The following is a 25,275-nucleotide window of genomic DNA, read 5'->3' as shown; positions in this document are numbered from 1 at the left end:
GGTCTGGGGATTGCACAGGTGCACATCTTAAAGTGTGTTGCTGTTTGGAAATGTACGTGGAAGGGTCAACAGACACATAATCAAAGGTTTAGATGGAATTTGCTGATTAAAATGAGGACATTTGACTTAAAGAGAAGAATAATAGTTCAGTTTGTCCACTAACATGTGCATCATTGTAGAATTGTTGGCATTTTTCTGAAACATCCTTATCATTTCCACTCAATAGAATATGCGGTGGAAATGTCGCTGGTGATGTTTTTATTTTTTAACATTTGTTTTATAAAATCCCCTCGTCTTTGTCTTGCTAAGACACTTAAATTGAACTTATTTACAATAAAAATTTGTGTAAAAAAAGTGATTTGTGCCTTGATTTTTCATTGCATTTTTATAAATCATATCTCATACTAAATCTAAAGCATTTTAATAACACTATATGATAGTACACTAACTTTTGATACAAAACTGGCAAAACTAGTTGTGAAATGGCATTACTGAGGGAAGTCTTAAATTGTTATGACATCCAACAAACATTGAAATGGTTCGTGATTATTATTATGATCACTATAAGTTCTGTAAAACATGAATGATGAATTTCATATGTTGAAAGCAGGTTTGGAGCAAGGGTAAAGCATTATATTGATAATCGAATCGAATCATAAAAGGCATTATACTATATAAAAGCAAATTAAGGCATAATAAAGAAAAGAGTTTCTGCCAGATTTAACTGAATAAGGAGAATAAAGAGTGTACATCTCTTTAAATAAAATCCACTCCTGGTTAAATAAAAGGCCTTAAAGTTATAACGTGACAAAGTAATATAGATTTGACGCTACTGACCTAAAAAAAAAAAAAAAAAAGAATGAGATGAGATGAGATCAGATGAGATAAGATAAGATTGCAAAGTGGCCTAGATTTCAAATCCCCTCAGTTTCCATTATTGACCCTTATCGGGTTAAAACAAGTTTCCATTTGACCAATCCGTCTTGCTTTAGAGTCATTATTATGCAAATACAACATTTCATGCCTTCTTACTGTCTTTAGTAATTCATTATGCCTTATGTTGTCCTTAATTAACTTTCCTTGTCCAAGACTGTGGTTTGCGTAGATATTTAGAATCTGGGACATCCTCGAGTCGCATAAATGTCATGACCTCATTATAGAGTTGAAATGCAATTTTGTGGTGACTTTTTTTTTTAATTTAAGCTCCTTTGAGTAGCATGAAGCAGCCAGAAAACTTTGCCTTCTGCAGTGTCAATCTGAGCCAAGACACAATCCCCACTGGATACACTAGCCAACGTGGATTTTATTACGCTTCAGGAGTCTGACATCATCACCTGTCTTGATCTCAACTGGAAAGTCAGAATCAAAGAGAAGGGACTTCTGCTGACGTCACCAGGAAACTAGAATAAATACAAAGGTGAGGAGCAGAGCGAAGGCAAACGGAAGAACGGAATTAGGCAGGTGCATCAGCTGGACCTGGATTCACGTACATTCATTTAGTCACTTTGCAGCTGAATATGGCCAGTGCTTTGCTGTATTATTTTCTGATCCTGATTTCCGGCATTCCCATGCACGAATGCACGGCGGTACTCCGAGATGGCAAGTGTGTCATCGAGGATCCCTGTTTTGACCTGAGCATGATGGCTAAGTCAGCCAAGCATGTCAGCAAAGATGTGGTGAGTATTCTGATCCTACTATCAGCTTAGTGCTAGAACTAAAAAGGCCCATTATTCACATGCAAATAACTGCATGCATTTATTATAAAACTAATCCGTACAAAATGAGGGTGATATGCCTGTGGGAATAATCTAATGTGCTACAACAAAGGGCTGCAACTAGAACTAAAAGTCAGGTGTTCATGTGCAGAATCAGTTTACTAGTAAGGTTTTTGGAAAATGCCTTGGAGACTTTGAATATTTCAATTGGTGACCATTTGAATGATCCTCTCAGACACCTGAGGATGGTGAGAAGATACTCCTGAGGCACAACTCCTTTGACAAAATTCGGAAAAAGGTAAGATGCTTTGTCTGAATTCATATTATGAGCTATCGCATTATCACATATCATATGTTATTCGTTGGCAAATTTAATTTTATTGGGGGTCCTGTTATGAGGCAGGGCTCAATGAGGTCCGATATGATAAAACCAGCTAATTGGGCATGGGGCCAACCCATAAAAGGAGCCCAACCCATAAAAATATTGACTTGGCCCCTATGAATTTTAGCAACAATCTTAATACACCTATAAAAAACTGATTTCTGTGTCGTGTGTTACATATTTCAGACTTCACTCTCAGAAAATGATTTTACTACTAAAGCCATGTGCATGTACACATGTCTTAACAGTACAGAAATATGATCAAGATGCACCTCTGGAAAGTTTTTGTTGTCATACTATCATGCCATCTACATTTCTGGTGGCATCGGGTTTCGCGAGTGTATTCTGAACTGAACTGTATCATTTTCATCCATCAGAAAAATCTTCACAGCTGCGTCCTGCAGAAAATCATTGACCTATTTCAAGATGTTCTCGATAAGACGAATGGGACCTATGTACAAGAAAATGGAGAAATAAACCACCACATTGAGCTTGTACACATTATGGAACAGCTCAGAAACTGTGTTTATAAGGTCAGCGCATTCCATTTTCAGAACAAATATCATAAACTTGTCATGTTACATCATCATGTCTAGGTTTAACTAGACAAGCACTAACCAAAACCAGATCATCCTGGTCTTTTTAGCAGTGTGCTACCTGGTTTGTTAACAATATAGCAACATTTTTACTTAAATATTTAGTTTTTAAACTAAAGGCCATTACTTAAGCGTAGGTTGTTTCCTCAGACTGACTAATTTCTTTACTACCAATTCTTTGTTTCAGAAAAAAGATAGATGTAAAAAGCTATATAGGATGTCTGACATAACCACAACTTCCTCTCCAGTGGTAAATATTCTTGTACTTATTTGCAGTATACATTAAATATGAATATATAATATAAACTATTACTCAGAAGCAACTAAAACTAAAATGTTTTGAACTATCTTCAAAAATACATGTACTTTTATCTAGATTTTGGAGAAAAAAATGAACCCAAATCAGCTTGCGGTTTTACAGCTCCAAAAACTGAAGTCTGCCAGTGAGAGGGTAAGAATGGGTTTCGAACTATTGAAAAACGGATAAATCCGGTTTCTGTATGTTTCTTATTAACTCTTCATCTTCATTGGTCTTACAGGTCAGCGATGTGCATATCCAGGAGAAGGTCATGGACGAGCTGAAAACCCTCCATCTCTACATGCAGGGAAAAGGCTTCCGGAAAAATACGAATGACTAAAGAGAAGCATGATGTTTTATGAATTCTGGCCAGCAATGTGTTATGTCACATCTCTGTCTGATCACTTTAAGATGTGTCAGTTTAAGCAGGGCAGAATACCAAGCTATCTCTTATAAATGAGACCAAACTTAATTTCCAGATCATTTGTTTCTAATAAGGTATTTTAGATTGTTAATTATTTAGTGCAAATGTCTTTTTGCTTTTTATGTAATGAGTATTTAAACAGTATATGCATATTGCTTACCTACTTTCGGTGAAAGATTGAGTGTACTGCAGTAAACGCAGTTGAGAAAATAGACAAGATATAGATAATTTTGTCAATGAAAACACAAAATACATGTTTTTCTTAGATTTTTTTCTTTTTTATTGCATAAATTGTCTGCTCAGTAAAACATTTTATATCTGGCTCTGTATGTTTGCTTAAGTGTCCAGAACAGATTCAATTTGAGTGCTCTACACAGCATTGTGAGATATTATTGGTAATTTCTTTGGGAAATTCTCAAGTGATTGGAAAACATTGGTTCTGCTAATAAACCTAAATATATTTAAACAGTTAATATAATTTTGTATTCATCATTTTTGTGTTTGTGGGTGTGCCTTTTTCTACCCCTCTGTATATGTTTATTTATATCCATCCCTATTATATATTTAACTACACAACTCTACATTAACAGCTACATTAACTACTTAACTCTGCTGTAAGGCCCCCAGTACTGCCGTTCGCCTCGTTATATGAGTGAGATGCAGGCATGCATAAAACTCATGTGTGTTAAAAGCAAACAATGCATGTGATACACAACAGGCTACTGCTTAGAGATGATGAGATCATGCATATTTACCATATGTGACCCTGGACCACAAAACCAGTCTTAAGTTGCTGGGATATTTTTTTTAATCAGTAATGTGCATTGCTAAGGACTTAATTTTTCACAACTTTGAAAAAACTATTTTCACCCTCAGATTCCAGATTTTCAAATAGTTGTATCTCGGCCAAATATTGTCCTATCCTAACAAACCACAAAAATAGAACGCTTATTTATTTAGCGTTCTGATTATGTATAAAATTTTATTTTGAAAAATTTACACTTAAGTGGCATATTTTCTTTTGCCTTTTGTAATTTTGTTTGTTCCTTTTTTGAGGCACATCGTAATGATGTGCATGTTCATGTTAATTAAGTTCCTTGAATCATTTGCTTCACCATGTTGCATTTTTAATTTAATTATTTGTAAAGACATTTAAAAATGATTGAATTGAAAAGTGAAACTTCAAATACACACCATGACCAAGCAGGATATCATAGCTGCTGAGCATCAAAACAACAGTGAAAGCTTCAGATCTTCATCATATCTCATTTGAATCATGCAAAAAAAAAAAAACTGCCAGAGATACACAAGAAATAGCAGAGCCCACGGCGGAAACTGTGGCGGGTTGATGAAATTCGTGCATGTAAAGAAAAGAAAGAAGATAATGAATGAATGAACTATGAAACTTTGATCATCTTCTAGTACTCAAAAGATGATTAAACACATGTCATCCGCTTTCTGCTTCATGCATGAGTGCAACAGCTCTGCCTCGTCGCATGAAGTGATGTCACTGAGAAACCCCCAGTCTACCATCACTTCTGGTAAGTGGCTGCGACAGCTTACGATAAGCAGAGCAAAGTTGACCACAGACCCAGCCTTCTACTGAAGGGTGGTGTCAAACACATACAGTGACACAGAGAGAAAGAACTGAGGTAGAGGCCTGGAGGAAGATGCACACTGACAGCCTGAAGAATTTAATGAGAATCAATACAGGTACTTTTTGCAGGGAAAAGTCTCTTGTTGGCTTTTGTAAATTGACATATTAAAAGAAATGAAATAAAACATGATTGCGTTGCTGGATCATCCTTTCCCCTGTTGCAGTTCCTGTGATTTCATGCTAATTACCTCTCCCACATGGCTTGATCATTAACCCTTTGAATACAAGAGCTCTCTACTGTCAGCAAGTTATCTGTCATTAGACGTTCAAATTGAAAATAAAAGTATATCTGTTTATATGTGTGTATGTGAGTGGGTGTTTGTCAGCACTTTCGTTTTCACTTGGGTCTTGCTTTGCATCCAAAATGCACAGTGTGAACATCTCTACACCAAACGTTAATGACATCAGCTTTTTGAGGCTTCTTCCTTGAACAAGTGAGAAGTAAAACGTATGTGGAATCAGCAATGCTGTGAAGGAAAAAGAACTACAAATCATTTGGCAAAATAAAAAAAAAGTCCCGGTTAAATAGCCAATTACTTCGCACTTTCAAAGAAGTCGGTATGCTTTAATATCTAATTACTTTTGCTAAAGAAAGTTCTAGTGAAAAATATTGGGTATGTCACATAAACTTTAACCTCAGAGGTCTTGACCTTCTAGACGATGTCTAACAATTGTGTACAACAATACCACAATTATCTATATAGAGAATCTAAAATGTACATTAAAAGGAAATGACAACAGTATATACAGTAATGATCTGTGAAAGATAAGAGAGAATGGGTTAGGTCGGAAAAAAGTCACGATTGGAGTAACTAGACCATGAACCTTTGAAGTTCATGCTCGTTCTCCTCACCGCATTACCCTCCGAAATCTGAGTTCACCCACCTGTCATTGAAATATATCGCAGCTTAAAGTTTCGGGGAGAATGTTCGGGGACTGACGCATAGTGTAGGCTGAGGATATCTAAAGGTTCCACTTTCATACAATACATGGGCTTCCTGAAAATAAGGCCCTCATGCTATGTGTGCATTGAAGATGGAGCATGCCTATGTTTCTAGAGTCCTCTATCCCACACATTTATATAGCACATAAGAAACACTCAATCTGTATAGCACATGAAAAAGGGTCCTATGTTCCCAAAGTCTTATGTTCACCAGATTTATATGGCACATACAATAGGTTCAACTTAACAACAAAGATAGAGACCGCTTTATTAATTTACTTGATGTTCAAGGCAGACTTTGTGGAGGACTGTAATGAAATCATTTGAAAAGTTAGAGACGTAGATTGTTATCCAAGAACATAACAGTGGTGGGTCCGAGTCCACCTTTTCGAATCTTGAGTCTATTGAGTTTGAGTGGCAGAAGTTTATTAATGTCTTTTTATCTTCATTGCATGTTACTTATTGTTTCATATTTTATATTACACATGATGTAAATTCGTCTGTACTTCTGGATTTCTGCGTCCAAGTCCAAGTACCCCAACTCTACATAATTGAATCTTTGAGTGATTAGAACATAATCATGTGTTCTTACGTGCCATATAAATCTGGAATACATAGGACTCTGGGAAAATAGGAATGGACACCCTTGGGGAAACATGCTAAGAAGAAAATCTGTTCCCATTATCTTATATCAAATAACAAGACAAGCTTCTACATGTGACCAGCGACTGTGTTCTTAAAGGTCATGTGCAAAACCGCAATGAATAAAACACAAATCACAACACAACTTTACTTGACTGACACTATTCACCGATACAGACCTGTTATTACCCCTAGTGGACCCAAGGTGAGGGTGTACCTTTCACAATTCCCTTCTCCCAATAGACGTACACCTTTCATGTAAAATTTTAATACTCAAACACCCTTCATTCAATAATACTGGACTGCCGTCAACTTGCACAAATTTACAAGAGTTATATCGGAAACAAATAACAAAGTGGTTTGGAGATAACGATCAGAAACCAAAATAGACGTAAAGGAGCCGAAACATCCTCTCTGAGACAAATTCACAAGACAGTAGAGATATGTGTCAGGCTTAATAGCTGGAGCACTGAACCGCAAACTATTGCCAGATATTCTTGTGATACAGGCAATGTAAATTCATTGAGATTTCGGTGTCACTAAGCAATTTCTAAAGTGTTCTGGATGGTTGCTAGGCTGTTTAAAATGTGTTGTCGTGGGAAGCAACATCAAACTATGAAACATCTCACATCAGTTAGCGGTATTACAAATGATTATAGGCCATGCTTCAATCCTACATTTAGCTAATATGTTAACAGCCTACTCTCTGGATACATTGTGCTCCCTTGTAGATGTCTGTACATTAGTTAGCATAAATTCAACCTATAGTTTAGCCCCTGCAGCAGTTAATTTGCATATAGAAAAGGGCAGAAGCAATTTAGTTTCCATGAACTGTCATTTCAGAACGTGTCACATTTCCTGTGCATGTTTAACTGCTCTGCACACTGCGTGGTTGTAAACATGTAGGAGTGACGACCAACAAAAAGAAACACTGACAAAATGCATATTTAGGCAGTCTAATGTTTGACGGATTTCTTATAAAGTTAGTGAGTGGCGTGAGCACAGTAAAATAGAGAATGAGTGCCATTTGTCCATTCAACGAGTGAAATAACACACTGGTGGTGAAGGACTGTCCCTAATCTGAGTGGGATAATCCAAAAATCATTTCTGTTCCATAGGTGAGTAGGTCTAATTAAGAAAAGGTGATTGGAAAATACGGATGAGTCAGGCTCCACCCACCCTCTCACACATGCATGCGCTCTCTCACATGTTGCCTCATGAATCATGAGTATGAATGGCCTACAAATATATAATTGAACTGCGCTATTCACAATATACAAAGCTATATAAACTATACATTTTAAACAACATGCAATATAAGAAACTAGGATAAGGGATTCTTTCAGATAAATTACAGAATTATTGATTTAAAGAAAATAAAAGCCTTTCTAACGTTAAAAGAAATAACTCAAATGACAAGGGGTTTAAAACTGTGCCAGTCACAATTTCCAAATTCAAAACTTGCATTTCAATGCAGAGAAATATCTGTGGGAGCAACAATGCCATCACCCTTGAACACCACCTACAGCAAACATCAGGGGTGGAAAATATTATTCAGAATTATTGCGTATGAATGTGAGTATTCTTTGAAGGCACACGCTTTTTTTTTTTTGGTCTAGTCCACCGTGAGGTTTATAAAAAGATTCACAATGTGTACAAATGTGCCTTATAGCAAGACTTTGGTGTCACTAGGCCATGGTTTAGTTGAAAAAAGGATACTGAGCTGGGGAGGGGCTGAGGGTATTTCCAAAAACACTTTTCACCTCAGTAATGACTGGACCACTGACAAGAAATAGCATTCACGTTATTAATAGCCTGTGCTACATGAATGTAATGAAAATGTAGCCTTTGAAATGTAGTTTGAACCTTTCACTTAACTTCTAAGTTGTGGGGCAAAATAATTATAACGTATTGGGGTTGGGGGGGGGGCGTAATTATTGGCAAATAAATTTAATTAATTGCAAAATAGGCCTACTCCTGCACAAAGACACGGTGATATAGCTCCATCTCGTGGAGAACCTCGTGGCAAACAACCATAACCAACGGGGCATAGGTAATATATATTATTATTTATAAGAAATTAAAATAACAAATCTCAAATATAAATACAACGGAACTCAGTTGTATCGGTTGTCAATCCACTTTATTTCAGTACATAAAAAGCTGAAAGCCATGGCAAATTTTTTGAATTTAGTCATATAATTAGAAAGTCGTAATATCGTAACATTTTTCAAATTTCAGTTTAGCGGGATACTGGAGTGGTAACGTTAGCTTTGCAGCAGAGACTCAACGGTGAATACTTAATATTGCAATAATAGTATACATATTGGTAATCTTGGAGTAATTTTAAATTTTACAACTGACAGTTTTTAAATGTGCTTCGGGCCAGTATACGCAGAAGACGTCTTTTATCTCTCATTATTTCATATCGAAAGTTCGCGCCCTTTATGAAGAGGCCTATTGGTAAACTGTATTCTTTATTTTGCATTAAGTCTGTCAGACTACTGGTTTATATAACTGATTTTGCCACATTTTCTTTTATTACAGGTCCTTGGTGCCAGGAATAAGGCAGCAAGATTTTATGAACGTTTCTGACAGAATGAAGTAGGAAGAGTTTCCTCAAATTGTCTCTGATGTTTACTTTATGGAACTACACAAGGTAAGAGATTGGGAAAGTGCTGTGGGGACTTTTAGTGACATCTAGTGGTTAAATGGAAAATAAAATAAAATGTGGAAAAAAAATCACATTGTACCCTAATTGTAGAGATATAGTATATCTATTAAATACATATTTTAAAAGACATATATCATCATAAATATGTATTAATAAATAAGTTCATAATATGCATAATTAATATTTTGCTGGCATATGAAACCCTCCTTAATGGAAGCTTGTTTTGAAAAAAAAAAAGAGATCTGTGAGTTCTTTGGACTTTTAAAAAAAATGAGAAGGAGCGCAAAGTGAGGGAGCGCCACAGACATCAAAATAAAGCAAATGTAAAAACACATTGACCAGCAGTGAATTGTTGGTGGCTTAATATCCCTGAACATCACAGAGTGTCAAATGCCAGGACATACTGATGTAAGTTTCTTTCATTTTAAACCTACATACCCAATCAGCCAAGAACGACAGCAAACCCGGACAGGTAGAACACCGCAAAATATTTATTTCTTGTGTTTTTCTTTGTGTGAATTTCTGTGTTCTGCTTAGGAAGTCTCATGAACCATCAAACGCAGGAAATATAACTGATAAATGCCAAGATCTGGCATGAAGCTCTAGATGGCGCAGGCTGATGGGTCCTTAACTCAAACTGATGATATTCACATCATTAAACTACTTTGCACAGGCTGATGTCGCATACATCCAGTGAACTTGCTGCTTTACATTTAAATGGCTGGTTAGTATTCACAAGAGCAGTTTGCAGGGTGCTTTCAGAGTCCTCTGAGACCCTCCATCTTCCTCAGGTCAACATGTACTGATATGCTACAGGTTACTATAAATGCACTTGTCTTGTGCAGTAGCAAAAAGTCTTAAATACTCACAGCACCGTATCGGCATGTGTATTGGCAATGGCAAGTTCCTGTAGGCTACTTGCTTCGTAGCAATAATCTACAAAAACAGCAATAACAGCAACTTTGACATATCCAGAACCATACTAAAATCTTCTGAGATTTGTCATGATAGAACTACTGTATTTACACCACATTACTATTGCTATGTTTATCAGTGAGTTTTTTTTCTAAATGTTTCTGTTGACACAAATGTAAACAATACCTCAGCAACAAGTGAGGCCTGTGATCTGTTACAGTTATTAATCTGTCATCTGCCTACAGGACAGGAGGACTTTCTTTGTAGAGCTTTACAGTCTCACCTTGGCTGAAGATCTAGTCCTAGCTTGTAGAAACTGTCTGGTTCTTAAACAGTGTTCACAAAAGAAGGTGCTTTAGTGTGGACACAACCATCTGGAACAGGTTAACTTGGCTCTATCTTCGTAGTTAATAGTGTTAATAATGCTGAAATATTCATCAATTTAACATATACTTACTTAAAATGATCTGCTAAGATCATAATCTCAGTAGAGCAGCATAGTGTGCTTTTCTGCAGTTAAACTATGCATTTCATCTGGTACTGTCACTATAGTTATTGCTCTGTGCAAGATTGGACTCTGACTATCAAGTAACTTATTCCAGTTCCTCTTGCTGACTGCAATGTGAATGCTAAGAAACAGGCAGAAACCGGCAATTTAACTCATCAGTGAAAACTTATCTCAATTTAGGGAGCCCTTAAAGGGGACATAACACTCACACAGTTTCTGCCAATGTCAAGTTAATCTTCAGTACCTTGAGTAGTATTGCGTCCTTCATATCTCAGAAGATTCTTTAGTTTTATCAGATTAACAAAAGGCAGATACAGCTTTACACTTCTCTCTAAAAACAGTCAATCTCCTGGAGGTGTCCTGTGGGCGGGGCTAAAAAGTAACTAGCATTCACCAGCGAATACTTCAATTTTAATTATTGCCTTAATTTTAGTAAAATGAAAATGATAAGACCCATGATTAATTTTTATTGTGCATGCAATAAAATCTAGTCAATAGTAGGCAACACATAGAAAAGAAAACACATAGAAGATTTACTCAGACAGGGCTTCTGTTCTTCTTCATGCTGATCACTAGATGTCAGCAATGGAGACTTCAAACAGTGCCTCACAGCATGGGAGAGGAAGTATATACAGTATGTATGAATGTGTATGTGGGTGTGTACGTTAGGGTTAAGGCTAAGAGAGAACATGGCTCATGCAGGTGCTTTCTAAAACAGATTAATATTTGAGAGGGAGATGGGTGGCATTATATTTATCTACAGTAAAATACAGGTCACTGGCGATATACTTTTCTGTTACCTTCAATTTCAAATCTCCATATGCACATCAACATCTATTCATTTTGCAGACCACTTTTTCTATATGACTTAAAATGCTTTCAAGTTCAAACCCATGACTTTAGTATTGTTAGTTCTTTGCTCTTGCAAATAATCTGCAGGCAAACATATTTAATGAATGGTCATTGTTTTAAAACAAAACCAAAGACCAAGAATATCAGAGCCCTTTATTAGCCAGTAAGATCAAGGTCAGTCTGTACACATCTTAATTTCACAAGTTTAAAGTAAAAAAATGGTCTGAAGAATTAACCTGTTTAAATCTATACTCCCATTAACAAAGACAGACTGAAAGACTTTAGAAATTATAGGCCTATATATACAAACATATATATATTTTTCATATATATATTTTTTACCTCGGACTTAATACATCAGTACCAATTATATTGCTTCCCAGATTTTGAGAATGATCTGCTAATGTTCTCTGATGGTTAAAAGTATGACCTTTGCAACTAAAACAAATGGATATTATGTTTCTTAGTTTAAGGAGTTTTCAACTAGTGTGCCACTAGATTTTGACATGTTTACATGGACTAAACGGTCAAATGACATCTAACATGTGCCTAGGAAAGAGGGCATGCAGGATATGAGGCGCCACAGCTCTGTCTGCCATGTAGATGAATACAGAACATGAGCCTTAATGAGATTTGGCAGAGGCAAAGTCAGTTTATTGATTGACAGTTCCACTCCAAGGCTCTGGCATCTGCCAACCCGTTCAATCATTGGATCTGGAGTCAAGAAAGAAAAGGGGTAGGACCATGGGCTAAGCTGGGGTATACCCTCCATGAGATACCCTCCATTTGCCTGAAGCCAAAAGCTGAGCCTCTGCAACCGCAACCATGTGAGGACCACTGACGACCTTGCCTTCAAAACGACATGCGGAAATACCATCCCATGGAAAGACGCTCTTTACCCAGACGTGTGGTTCACAGGCTGTCAGTGACGGGGACTGTGGTTTCCCAAGCTTAGCTTTAACCACAGGCTGAATAGGATCCATTACTAAATCAGCTCAGATCAGTTTGTTGTTTGGCATTGCTAGAGCTCCATCCTGAATGGGATAGCGGGAGGATAAAATGTTCTGTGATGAAACCAGATGATGCTCGGTGTCATAGGCTATGCCCTGTATGCTGATTCGGTCAGTTCTCAAAAGCACTCTTGTTTTGAAACTGCACCTTGACTTTTACTCTATTCCGAGAGGGATCATCTGTTTCAAATGCATTCCTCTGGGTATCTTTTCCATCCTGAGAATGATACAAGATAGTCAAGTATGAAATTCTAAACTAGTCTTTGGCCACATATATGACAGCTTTGTACAACTCATGCAAATCACTCTGTCGAGCTCATTTGGACCTTTACCCTTCAGTCACCACTGGGGCTAGTGAGACATTTGCACCACTTAGCGAATCCTTTAATTGCATTTATAACTTAACCTTAATATCTGACATTAAATGGTCAGACATATTGTATTCCAAAGCGTTAGTTATATCATAATACATCTTTTCGGAATACCGAAGAGGAAAAACTTATTCTAAGCATAACATGAATAAGAAAGACATGTCATTAAAATATTATGCATATTTTGTAAGATATACTTATGATCGGATGCTTTTTGAAGGGTTATATTGCCAAAAGTTGAATGTCACCTAGAAATGTGTATGAAGCCAGTAAGTGCAGCAGGAAAACTAAGAAATAAAAGTCGGTTAAAGGTGGACAAAGCTGTTACTATATTCCTGCTAGATTGCAGGTTAAATGGGTCATTGGTTCCAGTGTCCTCAGTTTACCGTTGGAAGAGATAGAAACGACATTGATATTCATAAAAACATGACTAAATGTCTTTTTTTAGGAAAATAATAAGCTACACCCCCTCAGAGGGGCCTTCTTGAAACCAGAGAGAAGTAACCGTTGTGTAAAGACAAAGCTTGTTCACTCAAGACTACCTGATAGTTTAACTGAAATACAGTATATTACTGTATATAGATAAAGATACCAAACTACTTCTGACTGGGCTGTAATAAAAAATATACAACTATACAATTCATGTAGCCATCTTTAGTTGGAACCATATGACAATCCTTTATTTAATAAACTATTAAATGTAAAAAATAATCACAATACTTTTAAATGTTCTTGTAGCCGATGTTTCAATTTTACAAATAAATCAAATCCACTGAGTCACAGATTGCTCAGCTGGAAAAAGATAATAGGGTTGCTTTAGTACAAATATCACACCCTTTGCATTTAATGAATCATTGAAATATATAAGTACAACCCACAAGGGAATGAGAAGGCCACAATGAGTGTTTGCATGATCAGGTGAATAAAGTAAATGGGTGCAACACCGTCTCATATATACTGGTCTGCAACTGGGATTTATTTTGTTATGTTCAAGTGAGCTGACTGTCCAAACAAGTGCCGATAGATGATTGTAAACCTATAGGGACACACCAAGACCCCAAAAGAGCTTGTGTAATGGAGAGCGAGTAGAAGCTGCATCTGTTCCAGTCGTGCACCAGAGGCCAGCCTTTGATGGAAACATGGCCATTCCCGAGAAGGAACTGGGAACCGGCTTTATATTTAGAGGACCAGTGTCATGGAATCTTCCTACTGACAGATGTGTGAAAAATGTTAAAAGGGGGCTAAGTTTCACAAGGCTACTAACAATAGCAAGCGGCCAGTTTGAAGTTCATGGTCCATGTGTGCAGGAATGGTAGTCACTAGCAATGTAAAGTCCGAAAAATAAAACAAATCAGGGTCCTGGAATACCGTATTTCTATATTAATTGCAAATTCATAAAAGTCATCCTGTTTATTACTCCAGAGTCATAAACATGGACTGGTGCCAACATTCCTTAGTGTATTTGGATAGGAACAAATAATGAGCATAGCACATGAAAGGCTTAAGACACAAATCACAGCAGAACTCAGCATTTTCCATTCAGAAATTATCAGTCAAAGAATATAGTTATAAAAATAAAGAGATATCCCTTACACATGCTCATGAGGCCAGAGGGCAAACATTTGCCAGCAGGGGACAATATTTTATGCAGCCAATTGGGCCACATAAATTTAAGAGCTCTCACTTAATCAACCTACCAAATCTAGGTCACAGGTGCTCTCACATCAGACCAAGGCCCATTTTGTGTGGTGGTCCAGACTGACCACCCGCATTGTGATGTAGACTTATGAGCATATGACAGGAGTTAGCATGAAACCTCAGAAATATCAACAATCAGCTGAGGATAAAGCCTATTTAAAATGTTTTTACATGAGCATGAGTGAATTTAATTTGTGGCCAAATTTATTTACATTTTGTAACATTTATTCACCCTCATTTTATTCCAGACCTTTGTACAACAATTTTGTCTGTGGAGCATAAAAACTTTTGGAATGTATGAACTTTTTTTGTTCATACAATGAAAGAGTGGACAGAGTGTGTGAAGCAAGGAATGTAGCCAGGCCCCATTGTGCAGTCAGAAATAGCCCTGCTCTAAAGATGTGCTTATTGATTCCTGCAAGCACAAGGGATCCAACCCTTTTGAAAATAAATAAATAAAAAATCACTCATCCCTGACTGGTAACAGTCACTTGGGAACAGTGACACCTGTGCGACTTTGCAAAGATGGGATTTGCTTTGTTGGGATTCTGCGTTATGCTCAAATCCCTCAGACAGATCAGTAGTATCATATTACTGTTCCACTGAATGGGTGAATGTCCTGCCCCTGGTCAGTTGGGTGAACCTGTTGAACCCTTTTCACAGACATAGACATGAGGCAGCCACGGACCAAATTAAGATGTACAGAGTGTACAGACTGACCTTGATCTCACTACCTAATGAAGGGCTCTGATATTCTTAGTCTTTGGTTTTCTTTAAAGCACTGTCATTTTGTTAGAGACTGACCTTTCGTCAATGCAATATTTACAGAGTAGCTCCTTCTTATTTCTCTTTAGTTCAGAAGATCTGTTGTCATCTTAATACTGTAATTTCCATGTGACTTTTTTCCTTAGCCTTTACATACTTGTATGAATTTCTTAGTAATTCTTTCTAATGTCTTCCATGTCTGAAATGTGTGAAAACAGAGCATTTTGGAATAAAAAGAAAAAACATTCAATCCAACATATGCACGCTTTTTATGTTAAAGCTTAAATGTATAAATGAAGCTTTTTATTAACTAAAAGATAAGATGTTCAAGTAAAATGCACAGGAAAACTGCCATGAATCACCAGCTGTAGGGGTCCATCCTGTCACATGCAAACATGACAGACTCAAAGTGATAAGGCTCAAAGCATGACTGTAGGTTCAAATGCTGGCTCAACTGGTTTACAAGAGGGTAAACTTAAAGTTGTTTATATGTCATGGAGAGTACTTGCAAGCTAAGAATGTTCAATGGAAAAAAGCAGAGGAAAACAAGTATGGTGAGAGAGGGGACACAAATGTGCCCGTTAAATAATTGTGCCACCTATATGTCTGGGTCAAGAGAACACAAGAAATTAAATATGAATTGATTAAGTATAATACAAAAACGTAGACTAAAATGGTTATGGCAGCTACTATAATACTGTAAAAGAACCTTGACACATACCTATTGGAAAAAGAGCATAAATATGAAATTCAAGCCATTCAAAAAAAAAAAAACTGTAAAATGCTCAAACCTATTAGAATTATTGCAATAAAGTTAAAGAGCTATTTTGTCTCTCCAAAAATGAACGATTTGCATGCAGAAATGATCACACTCTCTTTGGACATTCTGCTAGATCAGCAATGGCTAATGGGCTGCACAATGCAAAAGATACTAACATGTACAATGACAAGAACAAAGTCTTATATATAAGATTACAGGACCAAAATCGAAAAATCAGTGTACTGGGAGCTCACTGCTTTTTAAACACTTTATTGAGTGGCCCTCACTTGGTGTGACCGCAGAGCTCTCACTGGGAGCATCAGGGGGCCAAGGGGCGGTCAGTGGCCAGCAGACTTGGCTTTATTCTGGCTATGCATCAAGCCAGGCTAAATATAAGCTTGCTGTGCTATCCTGGGAGGACAGATCTTTTTCTAGTAATCCCTGTGTTGAAACCTGATGCCATGTCAAGGATTGACAGCAGAGTTCTTAGTGTGCAAAAGTGACCTATGTGGGGCGAGGTCATTGCAGATATTGCCTTCAAAGGCTATTTCACCTGCATTGATGTTGACTACTCACCTCCCTAAGCTGTAGAGCAAGAATGCTTTACAGTGAATTAGAAAGGAACTGCAGGGGTTTTGCCTGGTGTAATGCTATTCATATAGAGCATTAAGCAACATTTTACTTCATCACTGTTAATTTCTAAGATTATATAGCTATACCTGTGCATACCATGACATCCATCTCTTGAGACGTGTTCTTCGCATACACTGATCTTCACTCATGGCAAACAAAGAGACACCCAAGGTCAGCATGGTGTCTGCTTATCCAAATATAGGCCATCGTTTATTTGAGAGGACTGGTGTTAGTTGATGGTTAACATAACGTGCAAAATGATGCATGTAATACATGTTCTAGCAAGAGTCAGGCATGATATGGAAACTGAGATAAGCTTATCTCAATGTATATAAGAATTAAATATAACTGAAGTTTTAGATGTGCCATACACAAGATCTAGGCATTCATAGGCAGACATTTTCAGACCATCATGTTCATCTTTATGACAAATACACATAAGCCAACATTTACAATAAGTGAATGCTAAATATGCTAATGAAAGCAATTCATGTTTGAGGGCAAGCAGTTATAAACCTGGATGGGGTCAGTAACTATTACATGTCTGACAGTTAAATAGTCCTAAATATTTCCCTGCAGTCCTCTTAATCTGTCTGGATAGTACAGTGTCAAAGAGATGTGCTTAATTACATGCAGGAGCAAAGTTCACGCACAGACTGACTGTCAGTAAATTTTAACTGTCCAACCTCAAAGACAAAAAGGGGGACCCTTTGTTTAAAAATGTTTAAGACCCTTGACAGGGAACTCAGGAGAAATTATAGCACTTGGTCAATCGCACAGTTTTATAATATAGGTTACATTCTTTGCCACAACATAAAGTATAAGTGATAACAATTAATTTGCTCCTGGTTGCCTCTTAGCGATTTGACAAATGGCAAGTTGAGCAAGCAATAACTTCCACACTAAAGAGCAGTAAGGCGATCCCTTCTTATCCCCTTACGTCCACCCCAACAAATTTATTCTCCTAGACAGGACTTGTAAGCTGATCCAAGACAGATGTTACATGGATGACATGCAAAACTATCAAAAGAATGATGATAACAAGAAAAGAAGGACAAGAAACCTGGAGAGCCCAGAAAACTAAGCCATCAGTTTTTAAATCTATGACAAACAGGTATAAGAAACAGGAATGACAATCCCATGGCATACAGTACCAAAGAATTCAGATCTCTCAAACGGCCCTGGGCATGATTTTCAACAACCAGACATGTACAAAATTGTTAGGTCATCGTTTCCGTTTCTCTGTTGAAATGTACACTGGACAGGAACTGCAATGATATCAACAGGCCAACTCACTTCACAATCTTACCCTGTAGTCTCAACAGAGAACAGTAATTGATAAACTGTGCTAAAACATGTTTGCAGCATAAAGTATATAAAACCTACAACATCTATTTTAAATGACATATATATTTATACATATATATATATATATATATATATATATATATATATATATATATATATATATATATATATATATATATATATATATATATATATATTCATACAATGTATATAGGTACAATGTAGGCATCATTATTTCACATTTATGTCTTACACAATATCCTGCCTATTTATATATATTTTTAAATATTCCAAATGATGTATGTTTCCATGACGCATAATTTCCAAAGTATCCTGGAATCCTCTCTTCATCCTGTTCCTGCTTAGAGGCCAGCTAATCAGATTAGCTCAATACGCAATGCCTCACTTTGATTCTGCAATTACACAGCTAAAAATCGCAGAGGAGGAGGACATGACAGAACGACAATGAAATGAATGAAAGGGCACCTTTTTTCATTTAGACACAGACTTGCTTATTTAATCCAATACTATCAAATCAGTACACCAGAGTTAGCAATCTGTGTAACTGAACGTTGTTTTGATATAGAGAAATGGCTTGCTTTGTATGGGGTTAGTGTTGTATATTTTAGATGTAGATGAGCTTTCCATTTCAAGTTTACTATATAATTATTTACTCACCCACATATCCACAGGAGAATAGTGATAAAATAATCATTATTTTGTGAGCTGTTAACCACTCTGAACTAATCATTGAGTCAGTGAGAACTGGAAGAGTTTAATTTCTGAACAAGTCATTCATATTGTTTTGTGAACTGATTCACTGAAAAGATCAATTAAAAAAACACTTTATTCACTCTAGGTTGATGTCAGTTGGACATTATGAATATGCCAAGGCAAGTGATTCAGATATGGAGATGATTACGTTTGAATACACTTCACAGATGGCGTATGTTCTGTTGATCTGACAAATCAAATGCCCTTTGACCTTTCACACATAGATACTATGCACCAATCTATGTGACCTTTTGGTGTTAGTATGACACTCTTCATTCTTGGCCGTATACGCTTTGACACAAACATACAATTTACTGCCCTGGTTCTAATTCTGTAATGGAGTCACATTTCTCCAGAGAAAGACGTGCTAGTAAAATGATGCCAATAATACCCATACCCGCTAAATACAAGCAGCAATGAAAGACATATATTGTTTGGGTCAAAAGTATGTGTGCCTCTCTGGGTGCACTTGACATGTGCATCCTCACGGGGCTTAAGTGTCCTGATCTATTAGCAGTCACAGAAATGCATTTCATAATAGAAAACTGCAGGTATCTTGAGCTACAGTGATGCAAATCTGACGGCTTGCTTTTGAATTCATACAACTGGAAATTAACAGCAGCTCAACAAGTAAAGAAGCATTATCTATCCGAATTGTGGTCAGTGTGGAGTCGTTAGCTCATTGGTAAACAGGTCCATATCATGATACCACTCTCCACTATTTTAATGCCTATACTGTTCCATCAATAATAGCAAAATAACAAAACAAACAAACAAAAAACTAAAGAGATTTGAAGTTACTAGAGCAAGGTAGTTTTCTGCAGCACTTAATGAAGATAGATTTGTTTGTGTTTGTGGCAATGGCTCAGGACTTGGCAGTCTGGGATGTCTATGTCACCTCAGCTCACAGAGAGGACCTTTCTTGGCAAGCTAATGGTACGACAGGAAAAGCTTTCCTCTCTGTTTGACAGCTGCCCGTTATGAGGGCTCATCCCTCTCCAGCCCACTGTTGCTCCCTTAGGGACCCGGCCAAAGATAAACAACAATGAGGGAACCAGTTGCATGAATAACCTGCTCCTGCTGTGGCCAGAATGAAGATTTATGGATGACGAAATTCAAATTTCATACTCTGCCAATGGCCTAAATAGGACCCACGGGCTACTGGCAGAAGAAACTTGAACCTGAAGCTCCATAGTACATGCCATGTGCAAATGTATCATAAAGTTCACTCCCCTATATAGACAGCGATAGCCAAGCCCAAGGACTCGAGGCTATTTCAAAAGCTGTTAATTAACACTGAGATTTGGGCCTAGTCAGCCTCCTGGTAGCAAGCCGTCTACACTTTTTAGTATACTTTTTAGAACCTGTGAGCATAGTGAGAGAGAGAACAGCAACACAATACTATAAAAAAACACTGATAAAAGTATGTAAAAGATGTGGATCTTATGAGTGTGTGAAAAATATTCTGTAATATGCCATTATGGAAACAGACTTGATAGATACTCACACGAGACAGCATGCACACATTATAGATATTTCTATTTATTTCTGACCTAGGGAATAACGCTGCCATGAAACTACTGCTTTAATAGCTATGATATTAAAAGAAGTATATGAAAAAGTACTGCAAGTATAATAAAGCAGTGAAACGTGATTTTGATTTGTGATTCACCGAAGAGACAAATAGTCCTGATAATAGTGGCAGTAACATGACAATTAACAGATTTTCCAGAGTCGACATGGAACTCTGTTGCACTGAAAAGGCCAAATCGTTTTGGGGAGAGTGCACTATTAGCAGCTCAGAACAACTGGGAATTGAGCCAACAGAAAAGGATGCTTTGGGAGCTGAGGCTGTCCAGGCAGAGGGAGAGAGATACCGTAGGCAGGTGCAAATGGAGATTGATATAGAGAAGAAATAAGCAAGACCGAAATAAACAAGAACAGGACCGAATGACACTAAGAGAGACAAACAAGACAAATCTAAAAAAAAAAGACAGGAGAAGATGACAAATCAGGCAGGGTGAAAAAGGGAATAATGAGAACAAGTGTTGTCAACTGCAGCACAGACGAACCATTGGCGTACTCGCCAGGCTTCAACCATTCACACAAATACACAGCCAAAATGAATAGTTTTCCATTTTGTCTACCTGTTGTTTGAGTCAAGCTGGCAGCACTGCTGTTTTCAGTTTATCCATTATGAATGAACAAGAGAGTGGAACTGGCGTGAAAAGAAGGCCCTCTGCCATGCAACTCTAACAAAACCGCTTCCACACGTGTGCAGTTTACTGGATGAGATCCTCAAGCAAGGTTGGATTTGTGGCTTTGTCCTTATTTTTAATGTAATGGCTGATACAACAACAATAAATTGTCTTATTTTAAAGGGGACATACACATCTTATTTTAATCTCAAGTATTTATAGAGTAAGAATAGTATTGCACCTATCATATCTCTGAAGATTCTTTAGATTAATCAGATTTTATAAAAGACATGTATGTCTGTACTGCTTCTCTCCAAAAACAGCCGAGCTCCTGGAGGCGTGCCGTGGGTGGAGCTAAAAATTCATAAGCACATGAAGCTTTTGCAAAGCGATTGTCTGGAAGCTGACATCGACATAAATAAAACTGGAACAAAAACGGACAAACAAACACACTTGCACAACAGAAACAAACAGCATCCACTGTTCCCTTAATGTTGGGCTCTATGGGAAGCTGAGTTGCCAGGGCTCCAAACTGTGACTAAAATGGTTGCATTTGTGACCATAAATATTAAATTGCGAGTAAAGTTTTTGCAGAGGTCACCACTGGTGACTAGGCCTATGTATTAGCATGTTCAATTCAATTCAATTCAATTCAAGTTTATTTGTATAGCGCTTTTTACAAAATAAATCGTTACAAAGCAACTTTACAGAAAATTATGTTTCTACAATATTTAGTAGTAGCTAGTAGTTTGTGCACATTTGACAGGATTTTAGAAAAAATAATAATAATAATACAAGACGTAGTCAGCTAGACGATGAACTATCAATATTATTAAGTTATTATATGATTCAGTCACACATTTAGCAATAATTGTTAGTTCTGTTTGTTGATTCAAGGTTAGCATCATCTGGGGTCCTCTGAGGGTCAGCATCATCTCTTCTCAGGTGATCTGGATCCAGACTGGAGCTTGTTTAAATCCTAGTTACCACGGGATGTAAATCCCGTGGCGAAACATAGAAACAAAATACAGACATCATTAGCATAGCTGCTGATCCAACAAAGTAAAATTAGTTTAACCCAAGCTAATGAATAAAAATGCAACTTTGAACAGATGCAACTACACTCACAATTAAAAAGATACATTATTCGAATGCTTGGCGAAAGAGATGTGTTTTTAATCTAGATTTAAACAAAGAGAGTGTGTCTGAACCCCGAACATTATCAGGAAGGCTATTCCAGAGTTTGGGAGCCAAATGTGAGAAAGCTCTACCTCCTTTAGTGGACTTTGCTATCCTAGGAACGACCAAAAGTCCAGCGTTTTGTGACCTTAGGGTGCGTGATGGGTTGTAACGTGGTAGAAGGCTAGTTAGGTACGCTGGAGCTAAACCATTTAGGGCCTTATAGGTAAGTAATGATAATTTGTAACTGATACGGAACTTAATAGGTAGCCAGTGCAGAGACTGTAAAATTGGGGTAATATGATCATATTTTCTTGACCTCATAAGGACTCTAGCTGCTGCATTTTGGACTACCTGTAGCTTGTTTATTGAAGAAGCAGGACAACCACCTAAAAGTGCATTACAATAGTCCAGTCTAGAGGTCATGAATGCATGAACTAGCTTTTCTGCATCAGAAACAGATAACATGTTTCGTAGCTTGGCAATGTTTCTAAGATGGAAGAATGCAGTTTTTGTAACATTGGAAATATGATTTTCAAAAGACAAATTGCTGTCTAATATAACACCCAGATTTCTGACTGTAGAGGAAGTAACAGTACATCCGTCTAGTTGCAGATTTTAATCTACAAGATTCTGTGTAGTGTTTTTTGGTCCAATAATTAGTATATCCGTCTTATCCGAATTTAATTGGAGAAAATTGTGTGTCATCCAATCTTTTACATTTTTAACACACTCTGTTAGCTTAGATAATTGGGAAGTTTCATCTGGTCTCGTTGAGATATATAGCTGAGTATCATCAGCATAACAGTGGAAGCTAATTCCGTATTTTCTAATAATATTACCAAGGGGCAACATATATATTGAAAATAGAAGGGGACCTAGGACGGATCCTTGTGGCACTCCATATTTTACTGATGATAAATGAGATGACTCCCCATTTAAGTAAACAAAATGGTAGCGATCGGACAGGTAGGATCTAAACCATCTTAGAGCCTGCCCTTGAATACCTGCATGTTATCACTTAAAAATTTGCATGTAATGCCTTTTTTTCTGATTGTTTTACAATCACATCTTTTATGTTTGTGTATTAAACTGAGATAATGCGCATCAACATTTAAGTGAAAAAAGAGTTTCAAACAGTCCTCATCTCAGTGACACACACCTGATAAACACAGCTCAGTTGTGCAGCGTGCAAGAAATAAAAATAATGGAGACGTAAGAAGTGAAAGTGTAGAAAAACAGCATCTTTTTCGTTCACAACTTTAACGAACTACAACAGGTAAAGCTGTCAGATGTGTGGATATTGGCAATATTGTTGTATTTAGAATTGACACTGAGTGGTTGAACAAGGTATTGCAGTCCAAATTCAAAATATTGGAGAGGCCCCTCCTCCTCAGACTTGATGCACACGCAGGCTGCTGGATTGATGACACCAACAGGAATGAGTGCACTTGACGATGCATACAATGAAATATGCTGTGTTTTCTGCCAAGTGCAAACAAGAGGGTCTGAAAAACAATGGGTTAAACTGGCAGTGGGCGGAAGGAGAATAACTGACTATAGCAATGATTTTTTTAGATAAACGTAATATTTCTTGACATTTAAACCTGAATTAAAGCCCAGTGTCCCATTAACCACAACACCAAGACTATAAACTTGCTAGGGACCTAGTGTACATCAAAATGGCACACAGTTAGAAGGGCCGAGGCTAAATATAAAAGGGTCATGCAGTGCAGGACCTTTGTACAGAAACAGCTGCTTGCTGTTTGTCTCTGAAGAACAGGTAAACACTAATTTGATTTCAAGTCCACTGTGACTGAGAGGTTCAGAAACAATCACATTGGCAGGCCGACTGTAGAAGAATGTGAGTCCTGTGATGCCTGTGGGTGAGGAATCCAAACCTCGCTCACAGCTTCCACCAAGTTGGCCAGGCCTGTTAAGAATATCGCACAACACTTTCACATACAAAACAGATTTAAATTCATAAAGGGAACACATAGTCACACCAGGCTGAGCTACTTTGTGGCCTGGTGTCTCCTGCTTTTACTGCTTCCTAGAAGCCTTACAAGCCAATGGTAAGCTGATGACGGCCTGAGACTTTTCACCTGCCTACATTAATTAGTGTCGATTGCATTAGGAATTTATCCTCTAACCTAGGGGTCACCAAACTCTTTCCTGGAGGGTCAGTGTCCTGAAGAGTTTAGCTCCAACTTGCCTCAACACACTTGCCCGGAAGTTTCAAGTATACCTAGTAAGATCTTGATTAGCTAGCTAAGGTGTGTTTGATTAGGGTTGGAGCTAAACTCTGCAGGACACTGGCCCTCCAGGACTGAGTTTGGTGACCCCTATTCTAACCTGTTGCTTTTTAACAATAAATGTGCACTACCAAAGGCACAATATGAAAGTTTTCGCCACTAGAGTGCTCATATTCAAAACAAACAAAGACATAGTTTGAAGATGCCGTGGATGACTGTGGAATCATGGGAGTTGTCATCTTCATCCCCACAGCTAATGTAATCTGATGGGACTCTGGCAGAAATCATGTCCATGGATGAGCTAATGATTTAATAATGTACTAAAATGAAGCAGGGTGAGGCTAAAAAGCCGGAAAACAGCGGAGCTTTTATTAGGCCACAGTCGGCTGCTTCCACTTCATCCAGTCTTGAATATGTGGGGTAAAGCAGCGCTGTTTTATTCTAGATACATTTCAAAGTTCTGTTATAATGCTACTCTGTGCGGTCGTCACATGTCTAATTAAACGCATAACATATTAATTAGTCTTTGGTGTTTCCATGTTTTCTAATAAAAACATAAAGAAAAAAAAACGGAAATCGAGGGGTTATGACGTCAGCAGGCAACACAATTACACTATGGACACGGTCCATGTCATTAGTTAAAATTGCTTATTTCTCTGGATTTAAACGTTCTTCGAAACATTTGGGATAATGTACACAAGTCAGCAAAATATATAAC

The 25,275-nt window shown here is 37.4% G+C and overlaps 1 protein-coding gene across 1 annotated transcript; it reads left to right on the top strand.

The window, feature by feature from the left end:
* The first annotated feature begins 1,247 nt into the window (after window positions 1–1,247).
* LOC113048606 (uncharacterized) lies at window positions 1,248–3,843 on the top strand. The gene is made up of 6 exons (XM_026210474.1): window positions 1,248–1,676; window positions 1,951–2,013; window positions 2,475–2,630; window positions 2,881–2,943; window positions 3,070–3,144; window positions 3,233–3,843. The coding sequence occupies exons 1-6, from the start codon at window positions 1,518–1,520 to the stop codon at window positions 3,329–3,331; spliced, it is 615 nt and encodes a 204-aa protein (XP_026066259.1). The 5' UTR covers window positions 1,248–1,517; the 3' UTR covers window positions 3,332–3,843.
* The last annotated feature ends 21,432 nt before the right edge of the window (window positions 3,844–25,275 follow it).

Source organism: Carassius auratus, chromosome 29, assembly GCF_003368295.1.
Source record: "Carassius auratus strain Wakin chromosome 29, ASM336829v1, whole genome shotgun sequence".
Classification (NCBI taxonomy): Eukaryota; Metazoa; Chordata; class Actinopteri; order Cypriniformes; family Cyprinidae; genus Carassius; species Carassius auratus.
The sequence above is the reverse complement of the archived record's forward strand: the minus strand, read 5'-3'. Positions and strand labels throughout refer to the sequence as shown.